This window comes from Cheilinus undulatus, linkage group 12 (assembly GCF_018320785.1).
Source record: "Cheilinus undulatus linkage group 12, ASM1832078v1, whole genome shotgun sequence".
Lineage (NCBI taxonomy): Eukaryota > Metazoa > Chordata > Actinopteri > Labriformes > Labridae > Cheilinus > Cheilinus undulatus.
Window position 1 is genome coordinate 49,862,543 of NC_054876.1, and position 27,132 is coordinate 49,889,674.

The 27,132-nt window shown below is 40.7% G+C and overlaps 1 protein-coding gene across 3 annotated transcripts in view; it reads left to right on the plus strand.

Annotated features, from left to right (window-relative positions):
• slco2b1 (solute carrier organic anion transporter family, member 2B1) overlaps positions 1-27,132 on the plus strand; it is a 54,372-nt gene that overhangs the window by 23,932 nt on the left and 3,308 nt on the right. For 2 of the 3 annotated variants that reach the window (XM_041801797.1, XM_041801799.1), the window contains exons 8-12: positions 11,498-11,588; positions 12,663-12,827; positions 12,928-13,117; positions 17,557-17,701; positions 22,929-23,089. In XM_041801797.1, coding sequence (XP_041657731.1) covers positions 11,498-11,588; positions 12,663-12,827; positions 12,928-13,117; positions 17,557-17,701; positions 22,929-23,089 — 752 coding nt within the window. The remainder of the gene's footprint in view (positions 1-11,497; positions 11,589-12,662; positions 12,828-12,927; positions 13,118-17,556; positions 17,702-22,928; positions 23,090-27,132) is intronic. The other variant, XM_041801798.1, reaches the window with a different exon arrangement.

Below are 27,132 nucleotides of genomic sequence, written 5' to 3' on the forward strand. Positions count from 1 at the left end.
TCCTGACCTCAACCCCATAGAACACCTTTGGGATGAATTAGAGCGGAGACTGAGAGCCAGGCCTTCTCGTCCAACATCAGTGTGTGACCTTACAAATGTGCTTCTGAAAGAATGGTCAAAAATTCCCATAAACACACTCCTAACCCTTGTGGAAAGCCTTCCCAGAAGAGTTGAAGCTGTTATAGCTGCAAAGGGTGGACCCACGTCATATTAAACCCTATGGATTAAGAATGGGAGGTCACTAAAGTTCATATGTGAGTCAAGGCAGGTGAGCCAATACTTTTGGCAATATAGTTTATGTATTCTGTACTGGCCCTTGTGGCCCTATATCACTGTGTCGTAATCAGGCAATAAGATTTAGTCAGCCAGTGCCTATGTTGGTGTTTCGCCTTCTCCAGTATAACCAGCTCTCATGTGAAGATGATCGGTGCTCTGGGAGTGAGAGAATAAATGAACCCGTGTAACGAGCAGTTAGAGATTATTGACTTCCTGGTGCATTTCCCATAACTTGAAGATGGAGATGGTGTTGAGAAATGACATCTAAGAGCAGATAGCTGTCTGTACTTCATGTTAGATTTGTGTTTATAGACACAGTTAAATAACTTATGATCCAGGATTATGGGTGACAGTCTTCCTCTTTAATCTCTGAGCTCGGCGTCAGACTATCTAGAAGGTTCAATAAACCAGAATGACTGATAGAGGTGATGGTGAGTCAAAGTTTGGCCTACTTAGAAATGATCAGCAGTTTTATGTCACGGTTTCATTAATGCACAGTCCCATATCATATTACCGTGTTTATCTCTGCATCCGTTTTATAACCTCTCCAAGCACAAGGACTTTCATGTCTATTATCCCAAGCAAAGCTTAATGCTGAAATGTTTGTGTCCAGTCTGAGACTGAGCGGACCAATCAGCTTCATTTGAGGAGAAAGAAGCAGCAGATATGGGCGGGGTTTAATGAAGCAACTGCAAGCCTGTAAACAATGGCGGCCAGTTGTTGAAGTATTATCTTAAGAGTGTCTTCTGTGGTTTTTATTCTTGTAAGGAGTAAAAATACAGAGTTGTCAGGAAGTCTGCAGAAAAGCTCTTATTTCTGTTATCAGAAGTTCAAACAACAGTTTTCTGTTTAAAAACAGGACGTGAACGATACAAAGGCAGGAAAACTCCCATCTGAGACTCTTTATGAACCACAGGATAGGGAGTGACTAAGTAGTAAAGAACCAAACAATTATCAGATTTAACAAAGAAACTTTCATAGAACTAATGTTTAAGGTGGGCTTTAATCTCAATCATAGCTGCAGTCTGTAAAATGATTCAAACATGGAGTTGGTTTAACCTCCACGGGGTTGATTCAGCCACAGCAATGGACACTAATGCAATATTCTTTTATAAACATTAGAAAATGTCCAACTTTGTGCTTAGATATATGAGCAACGTGACACATGAGGTCAGAAAAACAAACAAGGTGTAAGAGGTTACCTGGTGCAACGCTCCAAGCCGAATTCCTGTCAGCTCTACACGTCTGAACATGAATCTGGTTTGGCTCTGAAACAGAGTTACTGAGGTTAGAGAGATGAAGCCAAACGATTGCTCAACAGCGTTTTAACTGACTCCATGTCACAGAGCTGCAGACACTTTCCCTTTCTAACAGCAGATCTTTGACTCACTGTTCGAAGCTTCAGGATCAGGATCAGGATCAGGATCACTCTGTGCTGTGATGGATCACACATGCTCATCTCTGTGTGTTTAGATATCAGTGTAGATGAGGAAACCGCTGCTGCTTCCTCTGTGGAATCCTCCTGGATGTAGGATGAAGCATTTAAGGTGTAATTCACAAATGTGTTTATTCAGCTCAGTATTCCAATCCAAGGGACATTTCCACTGAGGAGCAACAGTACATGATGTATAAAATCACATCTGTTACATCATATCACTTTGGATCGTTTTTTACACATCATAACACAACGCATTGAACACAACGCAACATAACACAACACAACGTAACACAACGCAACATAACACAACACAACGTAACACAACGCAACATAACACAACACAACGTAACACAACGCAACATAACACAACACAACGTAACACAACGCAACGTAACACAACGCAACATAACACAACGCAACGTAACACAATGAACATAACACAACGAAACGTAACACAACGCAACATAACACAACGCAACGTAACACAATGAACATAACACAACGAAACGTAACACAACGCAACATAACACAACGCAACGTAACACAATGAACATAACACAACGAGACGTAACACAACGCATTGAACACAACGCAACATAACACAACACAACGTAACACAACGCAACATAACACAACGCAACGTAACACAACGCAACGTAACACAACGCAACATAACACAACGCAACGTAACACAATGAACATAACACAACGAAACGTAACACAACGCAACATAACACAACGCAACGTAACACAACGCAACGTAACACAATGCAACGTAACACAACGCAACATAACACAATGCAACGTAACAACGCAACATAACACAACACAACGTAACACAACGCAACGTAACACAACGCAACGTAACACAACGCAACGTTACACAACGCAACGTTACACAACGCAACATGACACAACATAACACAACATAACACAACATAACATAACATAACACATCGCAACGTAACACAACACAACGTTACACAACGCAACATAATGTAACACAACACAACGTTACACAACGCAACGTAACACAACGCAACGTAACACAACGCAACGTAACACAACGCAACGTAACACAACGCAACGTTACACAACGCAACATGACACAACATAACACAACGCAACCTAACACAACGCAACCTAACACAACACAACGTTACACAACGCAACATGACACAACATAACACAACATAACACAACATAACACAACATAACATAACATAACATAACATAACACATCGCAATGTAACACAACACAACGTTACACAAAGCAACATAATGTAACACAACACAACGTTACACAACGCAACGTAACACAACGCAACGTAACACAACACAACATTACACAACGTAACACAATACAACGCAATGTACACAAGGCAATGAAACACAATGCAACGTAACACAACACAACCTTACACAACACAATGTACACAACGCAACGTAACACAACACAACGTTACACAACACAACATTACACAACGCAACACAATACAACGCAATGTACACAACGCAACATAACACAAAGCAACGTTGAACAACGCAACATAACACAAAGCAACGTTGAACAATGCAACATAACACAACGTAACACAAAACAATGTACACAACACAACATAACACAACACAACCTTACACAATGCAACATTACACAACGCAACGTTAAACAGCGCAACATAACACAAGACAACATTACACAACACAACGTTGAACAACACAACATTACACAATGCAATGTAACACAACGCAATGTACACAAGGCAATGTTACACAAAGGAACGTTGAACAACACAACATAACACAATGCAACATAACAACACAACACAAAGCAACATAACAACACAACATAACACAACACAACATTACACAACGCAATGTACACAATGCAGTGTAAATGCAATGAAACACAATGCAACTTAACACAAAACAACCTTACACAACACAATGTACACAACTCAACGTAACACAACACAAAGTTACACAACACAACATTACACACATGCAACTTAACACAAAGCAACGTTGAACAACGCAACATAACAACGCAACATAACACAAAGCAACGTTGAACAAAGCAACATTCAACAATGCAACTTAACAACACAACGTAACACAACGCAACGTAACACAACACAACCTTACACAGCGCAACATTACACAACACATTACACAACACAACGTTGAACAACACAACGTTACACAACGCAATTAACACAATGCAATGTAACACAACGCGATGTACACAAGGCAATGTTACACAAAGCAACGTAACACAACACAATTTAACACAACACAACATTACAAAACGCAATGTACACAACGCAGTATAAACGCAACATAACACAACGCAACATAACACAACACAACCTTACACAACGCAATGTACACAACGCAACATAACACAATGCAATGTAACACAACGCGATGTACACAAGGCAATGTTACACAAAGCAACATAACACAACACAATGTAAGACAACACGTTACACAACTCAATGTACACAACACAGTATAAACGCAGTTTAAACGCAACATAACACAACGTCACATAACACAACATTACACAACGCAACGTAACACAACGCAATGTACACAACACAATGTAACACAACGCAACGTAACACAAAGCAACGTTGAACAACGCAACATAACACAACGCAACATAACACAAAGCAATGTTGAACAAAGCAACGTTGAACAATGCAACATAACACAACGTAACACAACGCAATGTACACAACGCAACATAACACAACACAACCTTACACAACGTAACATTACACAAAGCAACATTACACAACGCAACGTTAAACGGCGCAACATTACACAACACAACATTACACAACACAACGTTGAACAACACAGCGTTACACAACGCAATGTAACACAACGCAACGTAACACAACGCAATGTACACAAGGCAATGTTACACAAAGCAACGTTAAACAACTCAATATTACACAACACAATGTACACAACGCAACGTTACACAACGCAACATGACACAACATAACACAACATAACACAACATAACATAACATAACATAACACATCGCAACGTAACACAACACAACGTTACACAACGCAACGTAACACAACGTTACACAACGCAACGTAACACAACGCAACGTAACACAACGCAACATAACACAACGCAACATAACACAACGCAACGTTACACAACGCAACATGACACAACATAACACAACGCAACCTAACACAACGCAACCTAACACAACGCAACGTTACACAACGCAACATGACACAACATAACACAACATAACACAACATAACATAACATAACATAACATAACACAATGCAACGTAACATAACGCAACGTTACACAACGCAACATAATGTAACACAACAAAACGTTACACAACACAATATACACAACACAACGTAACACAACACAACATTACACAACGCAACGTAACACAACGCAATGTACACAAGGCAATGAAACACAATGCAACGTAACACAACACAACCTTACACAACACAATGTACACAACGCAACGTAACACAACACAACGTTACACGACACAACATTACACAACGCAACGCAACACAACGCAATGTACACAACGCAACATAACACAAAGCAACGTTGAACAACGCAACATAACACAAAGCAACATAACACAAAGCAACGTTGAACAATGCAACATAACACAACGTAACACAACGCAATGTACACAACTCAACATAACACAACACAACCTTACACAACGCAACATTACACAACGCAACGTTAAACAGCGCAACATAACACAAGACAACATTACACAACACAACGTTGAACAACACAACATTACACAACGCAATGTAACACAACGCAATGTACACAAGGCAATGTTACACAAAGGAACGTTGAACAACACAACATAACACGATGCAACATAACAACACAACACAAAGCAACATAACAACACAACATAACACAACACAACATTACACAACGCAATGTACACAGTGCAGTGTAAATGCAATGAAACACAATGCAACTTAACACAAAACAACCTTACACAACACAATGTACACAACGCAACGTAACATAACACAAAGTTACACAACACAACATTACACACATGCAACGTTACACAAAGCAACGCTGAACAACGCAACGTTCAACAATGCAACTTAACAACACAACGTAACACAACGCAACGTAACACAACACAACCTTACACAGCGCAACATTACACAACACATTACACAACACAACGTTGAACAACACAACGTTACACAACGCAATGTAACACAATGCAATGTAACACAACGCGATGTACACAAGGCAATGTTACACAAAGCAACGTAACACAACACAATGTAACACAACACAACGTTACACAACGCAATGTACACAACGCAGTATAAACGCAACATAACACAATGCAACATAACACAACACAACCTTACACAACGCAATGTACACAACGCAACGTAACACAATGCAATGTAACACAACGCGATGTATACAAGGCAATGTTACACAAAGCAACATAACACAACACAATGTAACACAACACGTTACACAACTCAATGCACACAACGCAGTATAAACGCAGTATAAACGCAACATAACACAACGTCACATAACACAACATTACACAATGCAACGTAACACAACGCAATGTACACAACACAATGTAACACAACGCAACGTAACACAAAGCAACGTTGAACAACGCAACATAACACAACGCAACATAACACAAAGCAATGTTGAACAAAGCAATGTTGAACAATGCAACATAACAACACAACGTAACACAACGCAATGTACACAACGCAACATAACACAACACAACCTTACACAACGTAACATTACACAACGCAACATTACACAACGCAACGTTTAACGGCGCAACATTACACAACACAACATTACACAACACAACGTTACACAACGCAATGTAACACAACGCAACGTAACACAACGCAATGTACACAAGGCAATGTTACACAAAGCAACGTTAAACAACTCAATATTACACAACACAATGTACACAATGCAACATTACACAAAGCAACATTGAAGAACGCAACATAACACAACGCAACATAACACAACACAATGTAGCACAACGCAACATTACACAACATAACGTTACACAACGCAATGTAACACAACGCAACGTTACACAACACAACGTAACACAATGCCGTGTAACGCAACGTAACACAACACAAAGTAACACAACACAACATTACACAACACAACGTTACACAACAGCGCAATATTACACAACATAACGCATTGTTACACAACACATATTATTTTGTAACATTATGTCAGTTAACTAGTTGTCGCAGTGTCAAAGACGGCATTTTTTATGGATATAAATGTGGTGCTGAGATTTTGCTTGACCTGAGGTGTGCCTTGGGCAAAAAATTCACATTACATAACTTTGTTACATTATGCTGCATTGCATTACATTATGTTGCGCTAGTATCATATTGTATCATATTGTTTTGCATCATATTGTACCATATATGATTTGGTTTGAATGGTATCTGATCACATCATCGAAGCGTATTGCATCTGATTCTCTGGTAATGTCTGATATCATTTTATATCGCATTGTCATATCAGATCACACCTCTGGACATTCTTGTTTAGTATTGCATTGCATTTTATCATTTTTATCCAATATAGTGCTGCATAGCATTGCCTCATATCATATCTTACATCCAATTTTAATCTGTATGAACATTAATGTAATCTGTATTAAATAATAAAACATCATACACCAACAGTATGGTGTATTATGGTGTGATATTATTTCCCATGTATTATCGTATCATGTCCTATTACATGATACATTTTAGGGCTTTGCATCCCATCATATCTTATTATCTAATTCCTCACTCATGCTGAGACTGTAGACTCGCTTAAATGATGCTTATTCACTAAACTCTTCTTTCCATTCCAGTACATGAGGAATGAGAAACTCTGTTATTTTTCCTGCTTTCTGGCTGTGGACTCTACAGTTATGAGCTCTGAGCGTAGATCTGTAGAGCAGTGTTACTCAACACATTTTGTGATGATTTGTGGCTCTTCTGTGTCTTCATTTGAAATATTTTTCACACAGAAAAACTTTGAAAATATCAACTTTGACCTCAGACCTCAGCAATCTTCACTGTTGTACAGCTTTAGCTTTAATATTCATCCTTTATTTTTTTATCTGTATATTTCTATTGCCCTTATTTTCAATTTCCTCAATTTTTCCTTTTTGGCCACTTTTAATTATTTTTTCTGCTTTTAAAGCCCATTGTGCCATTTCTTTTTGCCACAATTGTCCTATTTTTGACCCTTTTTAACCAATTTTTGCCTCTTTTATCCTGCTTTTTGCCATTTGCAATTTTCCCCCCTTTTTGCCACTTCTTGCCCGTTTAGGCTGCCTTTTGCCAGTGAATGCCACTTCCTTTCCCAATTTTGCCACTCTTGCTGCTTTTTGCCCATTTTAGTCACCTTTCACTCATTTTTGCAATATTGTTCAGTGCTTTTTGACCATTTTTGCTGCCTGTAACTCGTTTTTCTATTAATTTTGCCACTTTTTCTGCCATTTTTACCCAGTTTTTGCTATTGTATGCCTATGTGCCCCTTTTCATCCATGTTTTGCCCTTTCTGTGCCACTTTTTGAGCATTTTTCCCACTTTAACTTAGTTTTATTGCCACTTTAACCCCATTTTCTCCACTTTTCACCACTTAGATTGCACTTTGGTTGAGCAGGGTTGCTGTAGAGTAGTGAGCGTGTTCGTTCACACAGACGGCAGAGTGACAGCTTTTTAACATCATAGACTGAAAACACATGAAGATGTTTTATAATGGTTAAATCAGGTTTAAACAGACTCCACAGAGACAACCATCCACCCAACATAAGACCAGATAATGGGCACCTGGTTGGGTATGAAATCCCCCATAATGGATCCACCCTGTCAGCTGCATGATTTTGGGGATCTGGTTTGGTTTTCAGACAGTTTTACAGAGATGCTGAGGTTTAAAGTTGCTTTATTTAAACAAAAGTCCCCTGAGATTTATTTCATCCATGACTTCACACCAACACATGACAAGATAATTCAGGACTCTGCGTCTGTTTTAGTCTCAGACGGGTGGATGTGGTTTCTTTTTACGACACCAGAGCCTAACAGGACCTGAGAGAAACTGTAGTCTGCAGATATTTGACTGTCTCTAACATGTCATGTTAAACCTTCATCATAATGTTAAACCTTATGATGTGAAGTGGTTTAAAATCGAAAGTAGTTCGCCTAGACTTTGTCTCTGTGTACTTTGGCAGCCGTGAATGTTTGCATGTTTCAGCTCCTTCCTATCAGTTACAGCTTCAGTTGAGCAACCTGCTGGAAGCAGACTTTTATTTTGACAGGGCCAACTCTCCTGAATGAAACCAGATTGTTCTGCTGCTAAATAAACAAAAATGAGATTAAAATACTAGGGACAGGGGACAATGGCTGGAAAAGTAAGTGGTACAGATGAAAAACAGCTGGAGGAGCTTTGCACAACTAACTAGGGTAATAGGCAACAGGTCAGCAACATGACTGGGTGTAAAAGGAGTATTTTAGAGAGGCAGAGTCTCTCAGAAGTAAAGATGGGCAGAGGTTCACAAATCTGTGAAAAAATGAGTCTAAAACATGTGAAACAGTTTGAGAAAAATGTTCCTCAATGTAAAATAATGAAGACGTCGAATCTCTCTCCAACTACAGTCCATAATATCATCAACAGATTCAGAGAATCTCTTATCAAACAAACAAATATCTTTATTTATTCATTACCTCCGCCAAGGAGGTCATGTGATCGGGTGGGTTTGTTTTTTTTGTTAGCAACATAACTCAAGAAGTCATGGACGGATTTTAAAGAAATTTTCAGGAAATGTCAGAAATGGCATAAGGAAGAACTGGTTAGATTTTGGGATTGATCTGGATCACCGTCTGGATCCAGGGATCCAGACGCCTTTTTTAAAGGATTCTGTACTACTGGGAGATAAGGCTTAAGTGGAGGTCTGCGCTGTTACCACTTTACACCAGAAGATGGCAGACATGAGTAACTTCAATCCCAGCAGCATGTTTTTGGGTGTGTTTCTATTCAAAGTTTTGGAGTTTATAGAGTTTGAAAGACGCGCGCCTGGTCGAGGAGACGAGTCGGAGCGTAACAGAGAGAAAGACAGCAAATTGTAGCGAGAATCCTCACAATGCTGGGAGAAATAGAGGAATATTCACCCTCTGCCATGACTTCCAGTCGTCCGGTGAGACCGTGGGTGAGACTGTCAGAGCATCTGTTGGCACCACCAGGCAATGCTTCTGCCAGGACGGTCCACCCGTAGTGAAGCCAATGCCTTGCCTCACTGTGTCTCCACCCCCTGGGGAGGGAATAATCGCCAAATGCTATGGTGGGGGGGACAGGGGAACGGATCCAGGAATTTTTTAAAGGATTCTTCACTATTGGGAGATAGGGCTAATGGGCGGAGGTCTATGATCTCTGGGTGCTTTTCTCATTTATGTTAAAAACAAAATTAAAGTGGGTTAAAAATTTCTAAAATTAGATAAAAGTGGCAAAAATGGGCACAAAGAGTGGTATCAGAGGCTTAAAAAGTGGCTGAAATGGCTTTTAAGTGCAAAAATGGTGGAAATTAGGTGGACTGGGATGAAAAATTGATATAAACTGGCAAAAATGGGAGAAAAATTAGAGTGAAAAGTGTATGATAGAGGCAAAAAATAGGTAGAAAGTGACAAAAATTTGTTTAAAAATTGAAAAAAGCGATTAAAAGGGTTTAAAATGGACAAAAATGGGTTTGAAGTGGCAAAAAATGTATCTGGTGACCCCCTCTCAGTGTCTCGCGACCCCAAAGGGGGTCCTGACCCTAAGGTTGAGAACCACTGATCTACCAAATATAGAAGTTTAACTTTCTGATTTAAATCACAGGAAAAAAGAGACGTTTTCCATGATCTTCTCATTACTTTAGATGCACCTGTATATTCTAGATTTGTCACACAAAGTCAGAGGTTCTAAATGTTTGTTCATTGACTTGACTGTTGTTGTGAGTGATATCAAACTCTGATCAAAAGCTGATGAGGAGTTTGACTTCTGTGACTTTTTAGTTGGTAGTTTAACAGGCTGACTCATGTCTTGGAGCTGACGTTTACATTCCTGAGCAGTAGAAAGTGACGAATGATGGCGTAAGGACGGCCTGTTGCTGGTGTTTGCTCTGACTCACAAACGACTGAAGGGAAAATGCAACTGTAATTTATTCTATCATAGAAACAAACTGCAGGCGTTAGAGCAGCCTTAGTCTCAGTGAGTCTCAGTGAGGATGCATTGATTGTTTTTGCAGCCTTGAACCAAACATGCTGCAAAAAACCTCCCCCTCCTCCTCCTCAGATTCCTGCAGCTCTCTCTGAAGGTTTGTGTTGGAACGCAGACGGAGCGATAAATCAGGAGCTTCATGTCCAGGATGCGTAGAGATAAAACATCAGGAGTTTAAAGTTTGTCAACAAAAGCAGAGATGATGATGATTCCCTGCTCAGACCACCATGAAGAGATTAGAGCTCACCTTATCTACCTGTAATCCATCAAACCCATCTAACCATGAGGATGTTTGCAGATTTTATCAGACTGGGGTTTTATACTGAGTAAAGTCTTCTCCTCTGGTTTACCAAAGGCCCCAGCAGTCTCTAAAAGCAGTGTGAGAAGGGGTTTCAAAACTTAGGAGGGGAACAACACGTCCACCATGTGATGTTCTGTTTCCATATTTGTCCAGGACGGTGCAGACGATGACGAGTCCACGACAGAGAGCAAGCAGCAGCAGAAAAGGCCGCTCCAGGAACTCTCCCTCCTTCAGTTCCTTAAAAGTAAGAGTCGTCTTTTTCCACGTCTGTTTCCTGTCTGATCAGGTCAGAGCAGAGGCGACTTTAGAGCAACCGCAGAGCAGAAGTCACTGTTACCAGAAGATTCTGACCCAAAAGAGGAAGTTTGGTCATCATCGTTTTGAACAAATAAGACACTCAACAGGTCTAAGCTTCTTTAGTCACTGTTAAAGGTTTTTCAAAATAAGAGGCTGTGCTCTAAAAGAAGGTCGTTTGTATTATGATCCAATGCAAACAGGAGAAAAGTTAGTCCATTAAAGCTCTAGGTGGCGCTGTACACAACAGTTTTCATCAGGACTCCTCAGCTGTGAGCCCAACACTTCACAATCAAAGTCATTTTAACCACAGGTCAGCTGATCTACCTGAGAGCAGGAGATCCAGATCGCTGAAGACTTAGTGCTGCAGCCTACAGGTCTAGACGAATGAAGGGAGACCAGAGTCTAGAGGAGTCTAGGGCTGAGACAGGAGGCTAGAGGATTCTAAGACTGAGACCAGATTCTAGAGGAGTCTTGGACTGAGACAGGAGTCTACAGGAGTCTAGGACTGAGACCAGAGTCTAGAGATGTCTAAGACGGAGACCAGAGTCTAGAGGAGTCTAAGACTGAGACCAGAGTGTAAAGAAGTCCAGGACTGAGAACAGAGTCTAGAGGAGTCCAGGGCTGACACTAGGGTCTAGACGAGTCTAGGATTGGGACCAGCGTCAAGAGGAGTCTACGACAGAAACCAGAGTCTAGAATGTTTTAGGATTGAGACCAGAGTATACAGGAGTCTAGGACTGAAACCAGAGCCTACGGGAGTCTAGGACTGAGACCAGAGTCTACATGAGTCTAGGACTGAGACCAGAGTCTAGAGGAGTCTAGGACTGAGACCTGAGTGTAAAGAAGTCTAGGACTGAGACCGGAGTCTACAGGAGTCTAGGAATGAGACCAGAGTGTAGAGGAGTCTAGGACTGAGACCAGAGTCTAGAAGAATCTAGGACTGAGACCAGAGAAAAGGGTCTAGGCTGACCAACCAACCTATCGGTCCTTATCTCCGTCACTGTCCCTCACTGTCCTCCAGGTTTTCCCCGCATCACTCTGAGAACCCTCAGGAGTCCCATCTACCTGCTGGTGGTTCTGGCGCAGGTCAACCTGGCGGCGCTGCTGGCCGGCCTCGCCACCTTCATGGCCAAATTCATCGAGAGACAGTTCAGCCAGACGGTGTCTTTCTCCACCATGATGATCGGTGAGACGGGCCCGTGTGTTAGTAGAAGGTCTAAACCTTAATCAAAGCTTCAGTCTAAACAGTGAAGTTGGGTTTTTCCACCTTCATTTCTGTCTGCCAGGTGGAGTGTGTATCCCCCTGGCCGTCCTGGGTACCGTCCTGGGTGGAGCTCTGATGCGGAGGTTGAATCTGTCTGTCAGGAGTGCCAGTAAGCTGTGCACCGCTGCCATCCTGCTGGGCTTACTCTGCGCTTCACCGCTGCTGCTGATTGGCTGTTCGACACAGAAGGTCGCCGGGGTGTTTCCTCCAAGGTAGCTAGACTTTCAGTTTACAAGCATCACTCTATGATAATGGACTAACCAGACTCCATGGGTCATTTCATCATGGGTACAGGGCCTTCATTTCACCACAACGCTGCTTCAGCAGACGGTTGTTCATTGGTCTGGTTCTGGTTCTGGTTCTGGTCCAGGTTTCTGCCTGTGAGAGGAAAGTTTGTAACTTAAATGTGCCGAGCTCACGGTGTTAATGTCAGAATAATATAACGGAGAGGACGGTCTAGACCTACCCTGTTTGTGAATGGTTTAAGACAACTTTTGTTGTGAATCGGTGCTATATAAATAAAGATTAAGGGTTTAAATCAGTAAAACAGACCTGATTTCAAAGATAATTTCCTTCATGAACTACAGAATAATGTCAGAATTTAAATTAAACTGATTTCACTGTTAAACGGGAGTTATTTCAGTTATGAAGTCAGAGCTACATTCCCCAGGAGAAGAGAATTATTTCTCCCTGACAGAGAATTTATGACAATGCAATTCCAGAGTGCTTTGTGAGAAGCTCTAAGCATGAACCAGGAAGGTCACTTTTTAACAGCTTTTCTCCCTCATTATAGGAATCGTATCAATGAAACTGAAATTGTGCTTTACTGTTAAGTAAACCTTCCAGAGTGCAGTTTTTATTGAACAGGGTCAGGTTCAGTATGAGGGCATATGCCCGTTCAGGACTTCACCACATCAACCTTGGTCCTGTTCTGCTCTGGCCTCCTGATGGCTTTTGTCCAGGCCAGGCCTGTACCCCCCATCTATCCAGGTATCTGACCCCTCTACAAACGTGCGTAGTCACCCCCAGGGTCCCAGGTGACTTCAGGAGAAACACAAACACGGATGTCAGTCGATATCCTCTTGCTGTCCCTCTACAACAGGCTGTCCTGGCATGAGTTACAGGTGCAGCAACAATCCTAAAACAAGGGAAAGACTCAGGATGAAATCCTGGATGAATGAAGCTACAGTTGTGTTTATGGTTGTGAGCGGAGGACGTACGTATGATCAGCCGGTGACTTTAGTCAGTCTGCTCGCTCTCATTGGTTGTTGTGGTTGCTCCGTCAGAGCGCTTTGACCTAGAATCATAAATATAAAACACTTTGATATTTATGACTCCTCACTGGGAAGCTACGACACAATTTGCATCAGTAAAATAATTGTATTGACACCACACACACGAGGATTATTCAGAAGAATAATTGTCTGCGACAGGCTCCTCTCCGAGGTTATTAACTAAAACTAACTAAATAACTAAAACTAAAATTCAAAAACCATTTTAGTTAACGGAAACTAAATCAAACCTAAGCTATAACTGTATAGTGCACTTAAAAAACTAACTAAAATGAAATAAAGATGGAGACAAAATATCCTAAGTTTTAGTCTTTGACACAACCAGACTGACTGGCACCTACACCAGAGTCTGGGAAGTAAAACCGTCTGATCTGATTGGTTAAGACTTTACACAGTGTCAGTTTTACGTCTGGAGTTGTATTTGTAATGGAAAAATTAATTCTTTTATATTCCCATACAAATCTTTTTATTTTTGTCATCATACTCATTTATGTTATCCTATATTCTCTTGTGTAAACTGATTGTATTTTTGTTGTGCCCTTATAAAACCTGATGGTTGCTGGGCAACCAGAGCAGTTGGCAGCCAGAAAGACGCCTTCTTGAGTTATATCATGGACTTGTAGTGTTTTTCACAATTTAGTTGACAACATACAGTATGTTAAAATCTATGAAAACAAAGAAGATGGATGGTCCAGGACACCTCTGAGAGAAAGAACGGGAAATTTCCATCAAGAAAAACCCCAAAAAGGTGAAAAGAAGACCTCAGTCTCAACTACAACTCCTGGCTAGCTTAAAAGCTAACAACAACTGCCAGTAACTGCCAGGGAACACTGCCTGATCAACAGGAGGCTACTAAATGTTACCTACTGAGGTAGCATGGGGCAGCACGTACGAACGCAGCAACCCAGCGCTCCATCACTAGCAGCCAAACAAAGCCCTACACTTACAACAGAACTGACAGCGTGCCCACGGAGTTCACATCTTTCACGACTGAGACTCAGAGACTGAAAGGAGAAGGACACAGAGCAGCATGACACCTAGAGCCAGTGGGGAGGAGGAAGAGACGGCGTTGTGCGAGAAGGCGGAAGCGGGGCAAACAAGCCGGGCTGCAGGCTAGGCTAAGAGCCGCCCCACACAAACCTGCTGTTCTGAGCATCTTTCTCCTGGGAGCCTACTCCCTCGCCAGCAGGATGGACAACGTCAGGCTACGAATTTCAGTGTGCTTTTACAATGCAATGACAAAAAATATCTATCAACTATTGACTAATAGTCTTGTGATTCTATAAGATTCAAATGGAACAGAACTGGCTGTAAAAACATCATGGGGATGGTGTGATGGAGGAGACATTAGCATTAAGGCCTTTGCTCACTGAGTCCGATTATTTTGTCTGAATTTTTCGCACATTAAAAAAGAAAATCGAGCTCATGTTGTTCTAATGATGTTTGCAGTCTGACGCCAAAATTTTCATCCATCATATTTTTATTCGGAGGTTCAATTTCATGCGAAATTTCGCATCAGTCCAAGTCATTTCAGTGGGTGAGTGATGATTCAAAACAGTGCCGCTGCTTCCTCCTCGCTTGTTCACCCCCGCCCGACCCCTCCTCCCTCACTCTCTCTCCTTTTTGTCTCGCACTAACCTCACTTTAAACACCAACGTTTGCTCATTTATTCTGTGGATATAAGCCAGTGAAATATAACAGATAGATGGGTGATTCATGATTCAAACCAGCGCCCGTCTCTCTTGCTCACTCACCCCCGTCCAACTCCTCCCTCTCTCCCACTCCCGAACTCTCGCTGCAAACGCCGTAGTTTTCTGGTGCATTTGTGGATATCAGCTATGGAAATACAACAGATAGAGGGATATGCTGTAACCTACTCACAGCTCATAACCGAGACAGAATTATAAAGCTGCTCTCTCTATTTCTCCGTGTCTCAGCGCTCTGATGCATGAATGGGTGCTGAATGAAGCTCTCTGTCAGGATGGATCCAGCGGGATTTTAAAGGAGTGACAGACACAGGCTCGCAGTACGAAACTATTCGCCACATTCTCAGAATTTTCAAAGTGAAGGCAAATAAAAATGCATCTGATCCAGTGTGCAATTTCCGAGTGTGTGACGTTTTTTCCGGTTACGGATCCAAAAAAAAACATCTGAAAATAACGGACCCAGTGTGTAAAGACCCTTAGAGTGACAGAAAGTAATCAGTTAGGTCCAAGGTCAGCATCCATGCAGATCACGCTCTGTCCGTCAGAATCAGTACCTCTGTATCAGTACCTGCTAGATTCACGTAAGAGTCTCCATCTGGCTTGTTGTTGATGCCAGAAGGAAACAACATTTCATCTGAGAACAAAAGCGCATAGATAGAAGAGGTACAACTGAGGAGGAACAATATAGGTACTTCTGCTATCCTCCCCTCCGGACTCCTGTGAGACGCAAAGACCGAGGTCCTGAGGGGGGGACCAGTACTGGGAAAGTGCATGTGTTGGAAGGGTTTGTGTGTCGCAGAAGTCAGGAGGAGGCGTAATTGTTAGAATGGTGTGATTCTGCTTCATGTTCTGATGATGACGTGTTCTGAGTTTATAAAAAGTTTGTGTTTCTTTATCTTTGTGCAGAGCTAGTGCCCCTGTATGATTGACTTCTCTCTTGCAAGACAATCAAACTCCACACTTCTGAACAAACTGCCCTCCTGAAAAAAATATTTGTTCCACAGTTATAATATAAACAATAAAACGAGCCACACATCTCCTCTTACTCACAAAAAAGATTTGAGGTCAAAAGGAGCTTTAAAGTGTGACCGGCATCCCTTCAGTTTCCCGTCTGCAGCAATACAATTGTCAAATGAAGATTCCTTTCAGAACCACTTTTTTCAGCTCGCTCTTGAAGCATGATTTTTCATTTCCTACACATAAAAAATATATCACCACGTTCAGCAACTTCTGCTAATTCTCACGATATATTGACCTATTGACTAAGACGGTGGGTCTGTTAGATTGAGGAACAACAGAGAAATGATTTTACTATGGATAAGGAACTATTTTATTCATAATGCAGAGAAAACTCCCTGAGAAGAGGGGATTTATTTGATTATTCAAAGAAAACCAAGGTCACTGTTGATGAGGAAGACGTTTTAATCTGAACAGGGAACTACATACTCTATGAAAAAGGAACTTTACTATGAATAAGAGGTTTTACTACAAACAACCACAAAACCCTTATTTCTTAAAACTGATGTTAACAATCTAGAAGCTGACTGTCCAGTACCAGGGAAGTTTAACCACAGAGAGTGACCTTTTCTACCTTACGATTAAAACACAGATAAATTAGTCCACATAGATAATTTAGTCTTTTCCTGTTTTCAGCAGCGATGCGTTGTCCTGCAGCGCTGGGTGTCAGTGTTCTCAGGAGGCCTTTAACCCGGTCTGTGGTTCAGACGGCGTTGAGTTCAGGTCTCCCTGCCACGCTGGCTGTGTTACTATGGAGACGGATGTCAGCAACAAAGCCATCGTGAGTATTTGATTTTGATTTTCCTTCAACATGTCACCCTGTGTTTTAACATCAGACAAAGATAACCTGAGTAAATAAAAAGTCCGTTTTTAATAATGATTTCATTTAAGGGAAAAATCCGTCCAAACCTACCAATGTGAAAAAGTCATTCCCGCCTAGTTAAATCATGAATTGTCTGTGATTAGCTGCATTTTTATAAAGCTGAGTTCAGTCTGACTGTCCACATCATGACCTGATTACTGCCAGACCTGCTGAATCCAGAAACCCCTGAAGTGAAGTAGGCTAAAAGATCTCCACACATCATGGAACCATCAGAAGAAATTTGAGAACAGGTGAGAAACTAGAGTGGCCGTCTGAGGCGGCAGACCCACGGCTCAGCAGCGCCACCGAGGAACTCACGCTCCCATTGATTACTATGGTGGTCAAAATTTCAAAGTCCAAGAAAAACCGAACGGGTGTGCGGATCATCACCAAAATCTAACCGATTCTTCCCTTTCACTATCCCAATATTCCCTTAAAGTTTGGTGAAGATCCGTCTTTCCGTTCTCGAATGATCTTGTACACATACAAAGAAACAGACAAACACACACACAAAGATACGGAACCCTTTTCATAACCCTGCCCATTTCACCGGCGTGGGTAACGAAGTCTCTGACATCTATCAGTCTGAAAAGGTTTCAGAGACATTTATAAGGCTTTGGGACTCCAGACAATCACGATGAGAGCTATTATCCACAAGTGGGGAAAACTTTGAACAGTGGTGAACCTTCCCAGGAGCGGCCGGCCTACTAACATGACTGCAAGAGAACATGGACAACTCATCCAGGACGTCCCAAACCAGACAGAAATTCTGAAAGGTGTGCTTTTCGTTCCATCTGTAACACAGCATTTCATCAAGACAACATCAGACATGGTGGTGGTAGTGTGATGGTCTGGACCAGGACCTGGACCACTAGAACCATAAATTCTGCTCTCAAGCAGAAAGTCTTGAAGGAGAATGTTCGGCCATCAGTTCATGACCTCAAGCTCAAGATCACCTGGGTTATGGAGCAGGACCATGATCCCAAACACACTAGCAAGTCCACCTCTGAATGGACCAGACTAGATGAAGGTTCTGGAGTGGTCTAGTCAAAGTGTGGACTTAGATCTGACTGAGATGCTGTGACCTTTAACAGGCCGTTCATGCTGGAAAACCCTCTAATGTGGCTGAATGAAACCTATTCTACAGAGAAGAATGGGACAACATTCCTCCACAGTGATGAGCAAGACTCACTGACAGTTATCACGAACACAAAGGATGGAACAACCACGTATTAGGTTTAGGAGGAACGGCTTTTTCACAAAGGGCCAGGTAGGTTTGGATGGATTTCCCCTTAATAAATGAAACCATTATTTAAAACTGACTTCAGTGTTTACTCAGGTTATCTCTGTCCAATATTAACACCAGTCTGATGACTAAGAGTGAGACATAGTCCTTTAAACTGATTTTAATGTTAATGATGGACACCTCATAGATCTGTGGGCGGCTCTGATCTTTTCTCAGTGATTTCCCTTCAAAACTTTTGTCTTTCTGATTAAACTTCCTGTATTTGTGTGAATGATCTTTTGATTCTTTAAAGCTGCAGAAACTGTTAATCTTTTTTGTCACTCTTTTCCTAATTGTCTCCTCATCGTCTCTCCCACAAACACACCCGCTCCCCTGACTTTATCTGCATTCCAGCTTTCCCCAAAAGTCTGTTCATGTGTTTGTAGCTCTGAGTGGAAACAGGCAGCTTTAAGACAGGCTTGGGGATCAATCAAAGCACTGCTCACGCTCAGTGAGTCAGACAGCTCAAACCGGAGTAAAGTTTACAAAAAACATGAAATTTAGAGCAGATGTTGGTGAAATGTGTCAGTGAGGGTGCAGCAGTTTTCTCAGCTTCATGTAATTCATGTTTAAAAGTGAAATTCATGGCTGTGCTGCAGTCTGCATAAAGGCAGAGGGAGAGGCCGCCCATACGGGGGAATGAAGGGGAGAGCTTTCTGGGGCCTAGCCGAGCTGGGGGGCCCGTGGAAGTCAGGGAAATCATGGTCCAGCTGTGATAACCAAATATCATTTTAAATCTGAATAATAACCATTCTTATCAAAGCCATAAAAAATGGGTGAAACAGGAGGGGAATTGGTGAAAGAATGGCAAAAATTGGTTTAAAGGGGAAAAATGGATCAAGAAAGGCAAAAATAGGCCAAAATTGGTGGGGAATGGGGAAAGTTGGTAAAAACAGTCTGCAATGGGATTAAAAGTGGCTGAGAAGGGGTCAAGTCAGGCAAAAAAATGTGAGAGGAAATGCTAAAAGGATAGAAAGTGGCTAAAATGACCCATTTTAGCCTCACCCTTCCTGACCCATATTTACCCATGGATAAACATGTGTCAGGGAAAGCAGAAAAGGGGCAAAAAAGTGACTAAAGTGGGGAAAAAATGGGTCAGGTGGGGGGGGGGGGTGAAAAGCAGTTAAAAATTGGCCAAAACAGGATTAAAAAAAGTGGTAAAAATGAGTCAAGCCAGGTAGAGAAAAAGGAAAATTGGGTGGGAAAATGGTGTAGACTGGCAAAAATTGTGTAAAAGATGCAACAGTGGTTCAAGAAAGGGAAAAAAAGGCACAAAAATGGGGAGAAATGGTCAACAGTTGTTAATTAGTGGCTACACTGAAATGAAAGTGGAAAAAATGGAAAAATGTGCAAAAACAGTAAAGGAACCGTGATAAAGAGTGGCTCAAATAAGTGGTTTAAAAATCAGAACTCAATACCAACTTTACACCCTTTTCAGCTCCAAAATAAAGTTAGCTAGGACACTAGCACCAATGCTACTGGTCCAACACACAAGCAATAAATCACAACTGGGGGCTATTCTCTGGGTTTATCAGGGGCCATTCTCTGGGTTTATCAGGGGCCATTCTCTGGGTTTATCAGGGGCCATTCTCTGGGTTTATCAGGGGCCATTCTCTGGGTTTATCAGGGTCCATTCTCTGGGTTTATCAGGGGCCATTCTCTGGGTTTATCAGGGTCCAGTCTCTGGGTTTATCAGGGTCCATTCTCTGGGTTTATCAGGGTCCATTCCCTGGGTTTATCAGGGTCCATTCTCTGGGTTTATCAGGGTCCATTCTCTGGGTTTATCAGGGGCCATTCTCTGGGTTTATCAGGGTCCATTCTCTGGGTTTATCAGGGTCCATTCTCTGGGTTTATCAGGGTCCATTCTCTGGTTTATCAGGGTCCATTCTCTGGGTTTATCAGGGTCCATTCTCTGGGTTTATCAGGGTCCATGAAAACCTGGGGTTTATCAGGGGCCATTCTCTGGTTTATCAGAGAGATTCTCTGGGTTCATCAGGGTCCATTCTCTGGGTTTATCAGGGTCCATTCTCTGGTTTATCAGGGTCCATTCTCTGGGTTTATCAGGTCCATTCTCTGGTTTATCAGGGTCCATTCTCTGGGTTTATCAGGGTCCATTCTCTGGTTTATCAGGGTCCATTCTCTGGGTTTATCAGGGTCCATTCTCTGGGTTTATCAGGGTCCATTCTCTGGGTTATCGGGGTCCATTCTCTGGTTTATCAGGGTCCATTCTCTGCCATGAAACAGCAGCTCTTTTTTTCTAACCTGGGTGTCTATGGGTGCTAAGCCACACCCACTTTGGGTTATAAATCTAAACCTTGAAGGGGAAAATACCCTTTTAAAATGATACCCCACATACCACCAGTGTCACTCAGATAAACCCCTATTATAAAACTTAACCCTTATATCACTACATTTTCACTATTTAAAAATTGAGATAAGCTGGTGGACTTCCTGTTTGGATTTGGGTATGGGTCCCAGAAGCTTTTTCATAGGTCTCTTTATGACCCATATGCAGCACCAAAATCATAAGCTTTGGTTAAATGGTGTGTGGGGGCTGAATGTTCAAAGCTGTTTTGGAGGGAAAAAGAATAGCAGGGGAGGAAATTTTTCGTAAGCAAGAAGGAGGCATTGTGACAAAGAACTGACATTGATGCATGAATGTATTCAGGATCAATGTGTGATCCTCCCTGTGAGGTTTGGTGATGACTGACAGAAGCACAGAGACATTATGTGGCATTGTTTGAGTAGGAACAATACAAAAAAGTACTAAAAAGTAGTCCAAGTTTGAGCCCCTGTCACGGCCCCGCTCTGCGGTGAAAACTCACAGAATTTACAGCTTTAGATCTAATTGAGATAAGCTGGTGGACTTCCTGTTTGGATTTGGGTATGGGTCCCAGAGCAGTTGGCTTTTCATAGCCGTCTCAATCTTATGACTTTCTCTTATGCAGCACCAAAATCATAAGCTTTGGTTAAATGGTGTGCTGAATGTTCAAAGCTGCTCCTTTGGAGGGAAAAAAGAATAGCAGAGAATCATTTTTCTAAGCAAGAAGGAGGCATTGTGACAAAGAACTGACATTGATGCATGAATGTATTCAGGATCAATGTGTGATCCTCCCTGTGAGGTTTGGTGATGACTGACAGAAGCACAGAGACATTATGTGGCATTGTTTGAGTAGGAACAATACAAAAAAGTACTAAAAAGTAGTCCACGTTTGAGCCCCTGTCACGGCCCCGCTCTGCGGTGAAAACTCACAGAATTTACAGCTTTAGATCTCCAGGTTGTCTAGAGTTAGCAAACAAATTCTGGAGTCAATCAGATCAAATCTGTTGGACGAGTTTGTTAAAATGTGAAACCTGTCCATGTGTCTGTGACAAATGTCATATATGTAGATAAATCTGACTGACTGGAAATTCCAGCTTTTGACATGAAATCGAAAAAGGAATTCATTAAGACAAAGAGAATCATGTCTCTAGAGCACAGGTCGGACAAAGAGTTACACAACGCTCTCTAAACAGAGGAGTGTTTAAGCTGTGACAGGGCATTTGAGACAAAATATTTAAGAGTAAAATTAAGCTGCATCCTGAGTACAAAACATTAAACATTGTTAACATAATACCACAGGAACGCTCTGAAGGATTTTCTTTAAACTTTGCACAAACGTCTGCTCTGACTTAAAGATGAACCGACTAGATATTAGAGATTCAGGGTCAAAGGTCACTGTCTTGTGCACACAATAATTCATGAATGAGCAGAGGGATTTTTGAGAAATTTGGCACAAACCTACACTCAGACTTGAAGACTAAACTCTTTTTTTCCAACATATGTGATCAGGATGTTTGCATGTCTTTGTTTTGTTGCAGAACTACACGGGGTGTCGGTGCGTCGGTGGTCTCGGCTTTGCCTCTCCTGGTACCTGTGGCAGCGGCTGCTCCCACCTCCTCCTCCCCTTCATGGTTCTGATCGGCCTCACCGCCTTCATCGCCTCTTTCTCTCAGACGCCCTCCTACATGATGATCCTCAGGTAAAAAGCTGAGTGGCTGAGTCTAGATTTATCCCAGAGGTTACGTGTGTGCTGGCTGGTGTGTCCTTGCAGGTCAGTAGACTTTCTGGCATTTTCTTTTCCTGGTTGAAACCAGACAGAAAAACGGGAGAAACTGTCCTTATTCCGTTTTTTTTTTTCTTTGTTTGTTTGTTTGTTTGTTTGTTTTTGACCAAAAATGGAAAAACAAAAAAAGGAGCCGTTATTCAGTGTTTCCATTCTTGACCAAAAACAAAAAAAAATTGAAAAATCAAGCAGTTTGACCATTTTTTATTTTGGTCACAAAAACAGAGAAATGAATAACATTTTTAAAAACAGGGTCCTTTTTTTTGTTTTGTTTTGTTTTGTTTTCTTCATTTAATGGAATTCTTCAGGAATGGAAGTCCTGTGACCACTGGGAAAGGTGAGCATTTCAAAATAAAAGCATAAATATATAACTATTATCATACTGTTAAACACCATAGATGGCTCTTGATTTGACATGAAAGCTTGTGGTCACATGACTTCCTTTTCTCATTAATTCCATTAAATGAAGTAAACAAAATAATGGAATTGAAAAAAACAAAAATTGGACCCCATTTTTTTTTTCTTTTTTTTTTAAATGTTATTCGTTTTTCCATTTTTGTGACCAAAATGAAAAAAATGGTGAAATGGCTTGATTTTTTGTTTTTTTTTCATTTTTCCATTTTCGGTCAAGAACAAAGAAAACAGAATGACAGCTCCTTTTTTGTTTTTTTTCTATTTTGGAAAAAAATGTAAAAACGCCTCCTTTTTCTCTTTTTTCCCATTTTTGGTAAAAAAAAAAAAAACAAGGAAAGGGTTAGGGTTAGGGTTAGAATAACAAGAGTTTATTCCATTCTTCAGTCTGGTTTCAACCAGTAAATGGATCTGCCAGAGAGCACGCTGACCTTTCAGTCACCATGGCAACAGAGACACAAATATGATGGATGTATTCAGCTGTAGAGACTGAGAAAAATACTTAAATTCAAACAAGGGCTGCAAACAGCACTGAACAGACCTGTGCACCACAGTGCATGTTGGTGTGTCACAATCACAGGCGTGTAGCAAAAGTTGAGTGTTAGTGAGCAGTGCAATGTGCTGCAGCACTGCTGGCTAAATCACAAATAATGAGCATGTTGCACTTTGCATATATCATGCATGGGGAATTTGAAGTCAATCAAACATTTGATCTGAGAGTTACAGCAACTTCCTGTTAAATGGAGAGATATTGAAAGTCTTGCCATCATCCATGAGGCCTCCTTTAATGAAACATGTTAGCATTGTGGACAAACACTGAGGGGTTTCTTTTCAAAATCTGAGCTCAATTGCTACGGTTCAGTAAGCAAAATAAAAAAAAAAAGTCACTTCCTGTTGGCAGTAGGGGGCGCTATGATGAGATGTTTGCATGTGGTCATTTTCAGTGTGATACTGTCTCCAGAAACTGTAAAAGTACACAGGTGCAAAGGTTACAGCAGGTTAGAGTCATTGGGCGCCATGAAAAACACCTTATTTTGAAATTGAAATAAATCTGGTGGACTTCCTGTTTGGATTTGGGTATGGGTCCCAGAGGCTTTTTCATAGGCTCTTTATGACCCATATGCTGCACCAAAATCATAAGACTTGGTTGAATGGTGTGTGGGGGCTGAATGTTCAAAGCTGTTTTGGAGGGAAAAAGAATAGCAGGGGAGGAAATTTTTCGTTGGCCAGAAGGAGGCGCTGTAAGAAAGTACTGACATTGATGCATGAATGTATTCAGGATCAATGTGTGATCCTCGCTGTGAGGTTTGGTGATGACTGACAGAAGCACAGAGACATTATGTGGCATTGTTTGAGTAGGAACTCTACAAAAAAGTACTAAAAAGTAGTCCAAGTTTGGGCCCCTGTCACGGCCTCACCCTGCGGTGAAAACTCACAGAATTTACAGCTTTAGATCTCCAGGTTGTCTAGAGTTAGCAAACAAATTCTGGAGTCAATCAGATCAAATCCGTTGGACGAGTTTGTTAAAATGTGAGCCAAACCCATCGGAAAAAATGTGACCTTTATCTGTTTGTAGTGTGTGTCCAGTACTTTTTAAAGGATGTTCCAATGAGACTATTCTGTCTGGTCATGATTCTTCTCTTTTCTTTTCCTTTTAAATCCAGTTTGTTAAAATTTGCAACCAGTCCAAAAAAAAAAAGAGTGTTTGGGGGGTTTTTTTCCCTTTAGCTGCTCGTCCTGTATATCTTAGAGGATGGTCCCAAGAGCCTTTAATTTGTCTAGTCATGATATACATGTGTACTAATTTTAATACATGTTGCACTTGTCCAGTCTCCTGACTGATTTCTGGGGTCCTCATTGGGTAGCTGTGCGATATGCAATACCACAGACGTGTGTAATTTTCCACTGAGGGAAAAAAAACGGAGTTTTTGAGCATGTTAAGGCCCCCAGATAAGTGATTCATTTATATAATGATAAGAATGTCTAGGCAGGTCTGTGCCCAGGTCCTAATAACAGACTAATAATAGACTAATAACAGACTAATGACAGACTAATAACAGACTAATGACAGACTAATGATAGACTAATGATAGACTAATAACAGACTAATAACAGACTAATGATAGACTAATGATAGACTAATAACAGACTAATGATAGACTAATAATAGACTAATAACAGACTAATAATAGACTAATAACAGACTAATAACAGACTAATGATAGACTAATGATAGACTAATAACAGACTAATGATAGACTAATAATAGACTAATAACAGACTAATAACAGACTAATAACAGACTAATGATAGACTAATGATAGACTAATGATAGACTAATAACAGACTAATGATAGACTAATAATAGACTAATAACAGACTAATAACAGACTAATGATAGACTAATGATAGACTAATAACAGACTAATGATAGACTAATAATAGACTAATAACAGACTAATAACAGACTAATAACAGACTAATGATAGACTAATGATAGACTAATGATAGACTAATAACAGACTAATGATAGACTAATGATAGACTAATGATAGACTAATAACAGACTAATAATAGACTAATAACAGACTAATGACAGACTAATAACAGACTAATAACAGACTAATGACAGACTAATGACAGACTAATAACAGACTAATGACAGACTAATGACAGACTAATAACAGACTAATAACAGACTAATGACAGACTAATAACAGACTAATGACAGACTAATGATAGACTAATGACAGACTAATGATAGACTAATGATAGACCAATGATAGACCAATGATAGACTAATGATGGACCAATGATGGACTAATGACAGACTAATAACAGACTAATGATAGACTAATAATAGACTAATAACAGACTAATAACAGACTAATGATAGACTAATGATAGACTAATAACAGACTAATGATAGACTAATAATAGACTAATAACAGACTAATAACAGACTAATAACAGACTAATGATAGACTAATGATAGACTAATGATAGACTAATAACAGACTAATGATAGACTAATGATAGACTAATGATAGACTAATAACAGACTAATAATAGACTAATAACAGACTAATGACAGACTAATAACAGACTAATAACAGACTAATGACAGACTAATGACAGACTAATAACAGACTAATGACAGACTAATGACAGACTAATAACAGACTAATAACAGACTAATGACAGACTAATAACAGACTAATGACAGACTAATGATAGACTAATGACAGACTAATGATAGACTAATGATAGACCAATGATAGACCAATGATAGACTAATGATAGACTAATAATAGACTAATAATAGACTAATAATAGACTAGTAATAGACTAGTAATAGACTAGTAATTGACTAATATCCTACAGTAGGACTGAGAAGCGACCTCTAAGGCTGACAGGTGCTAACCAATCCAGAGTTATTTAATCCATCTTCTTTGGCCCTGTGCACCGCCAGGTTTGACAGAAACTTCCCCAATCCATGCACACCCCACACTTTAGACCCTGGTTCCTGCTTCTCAGCTGTCTGGTCA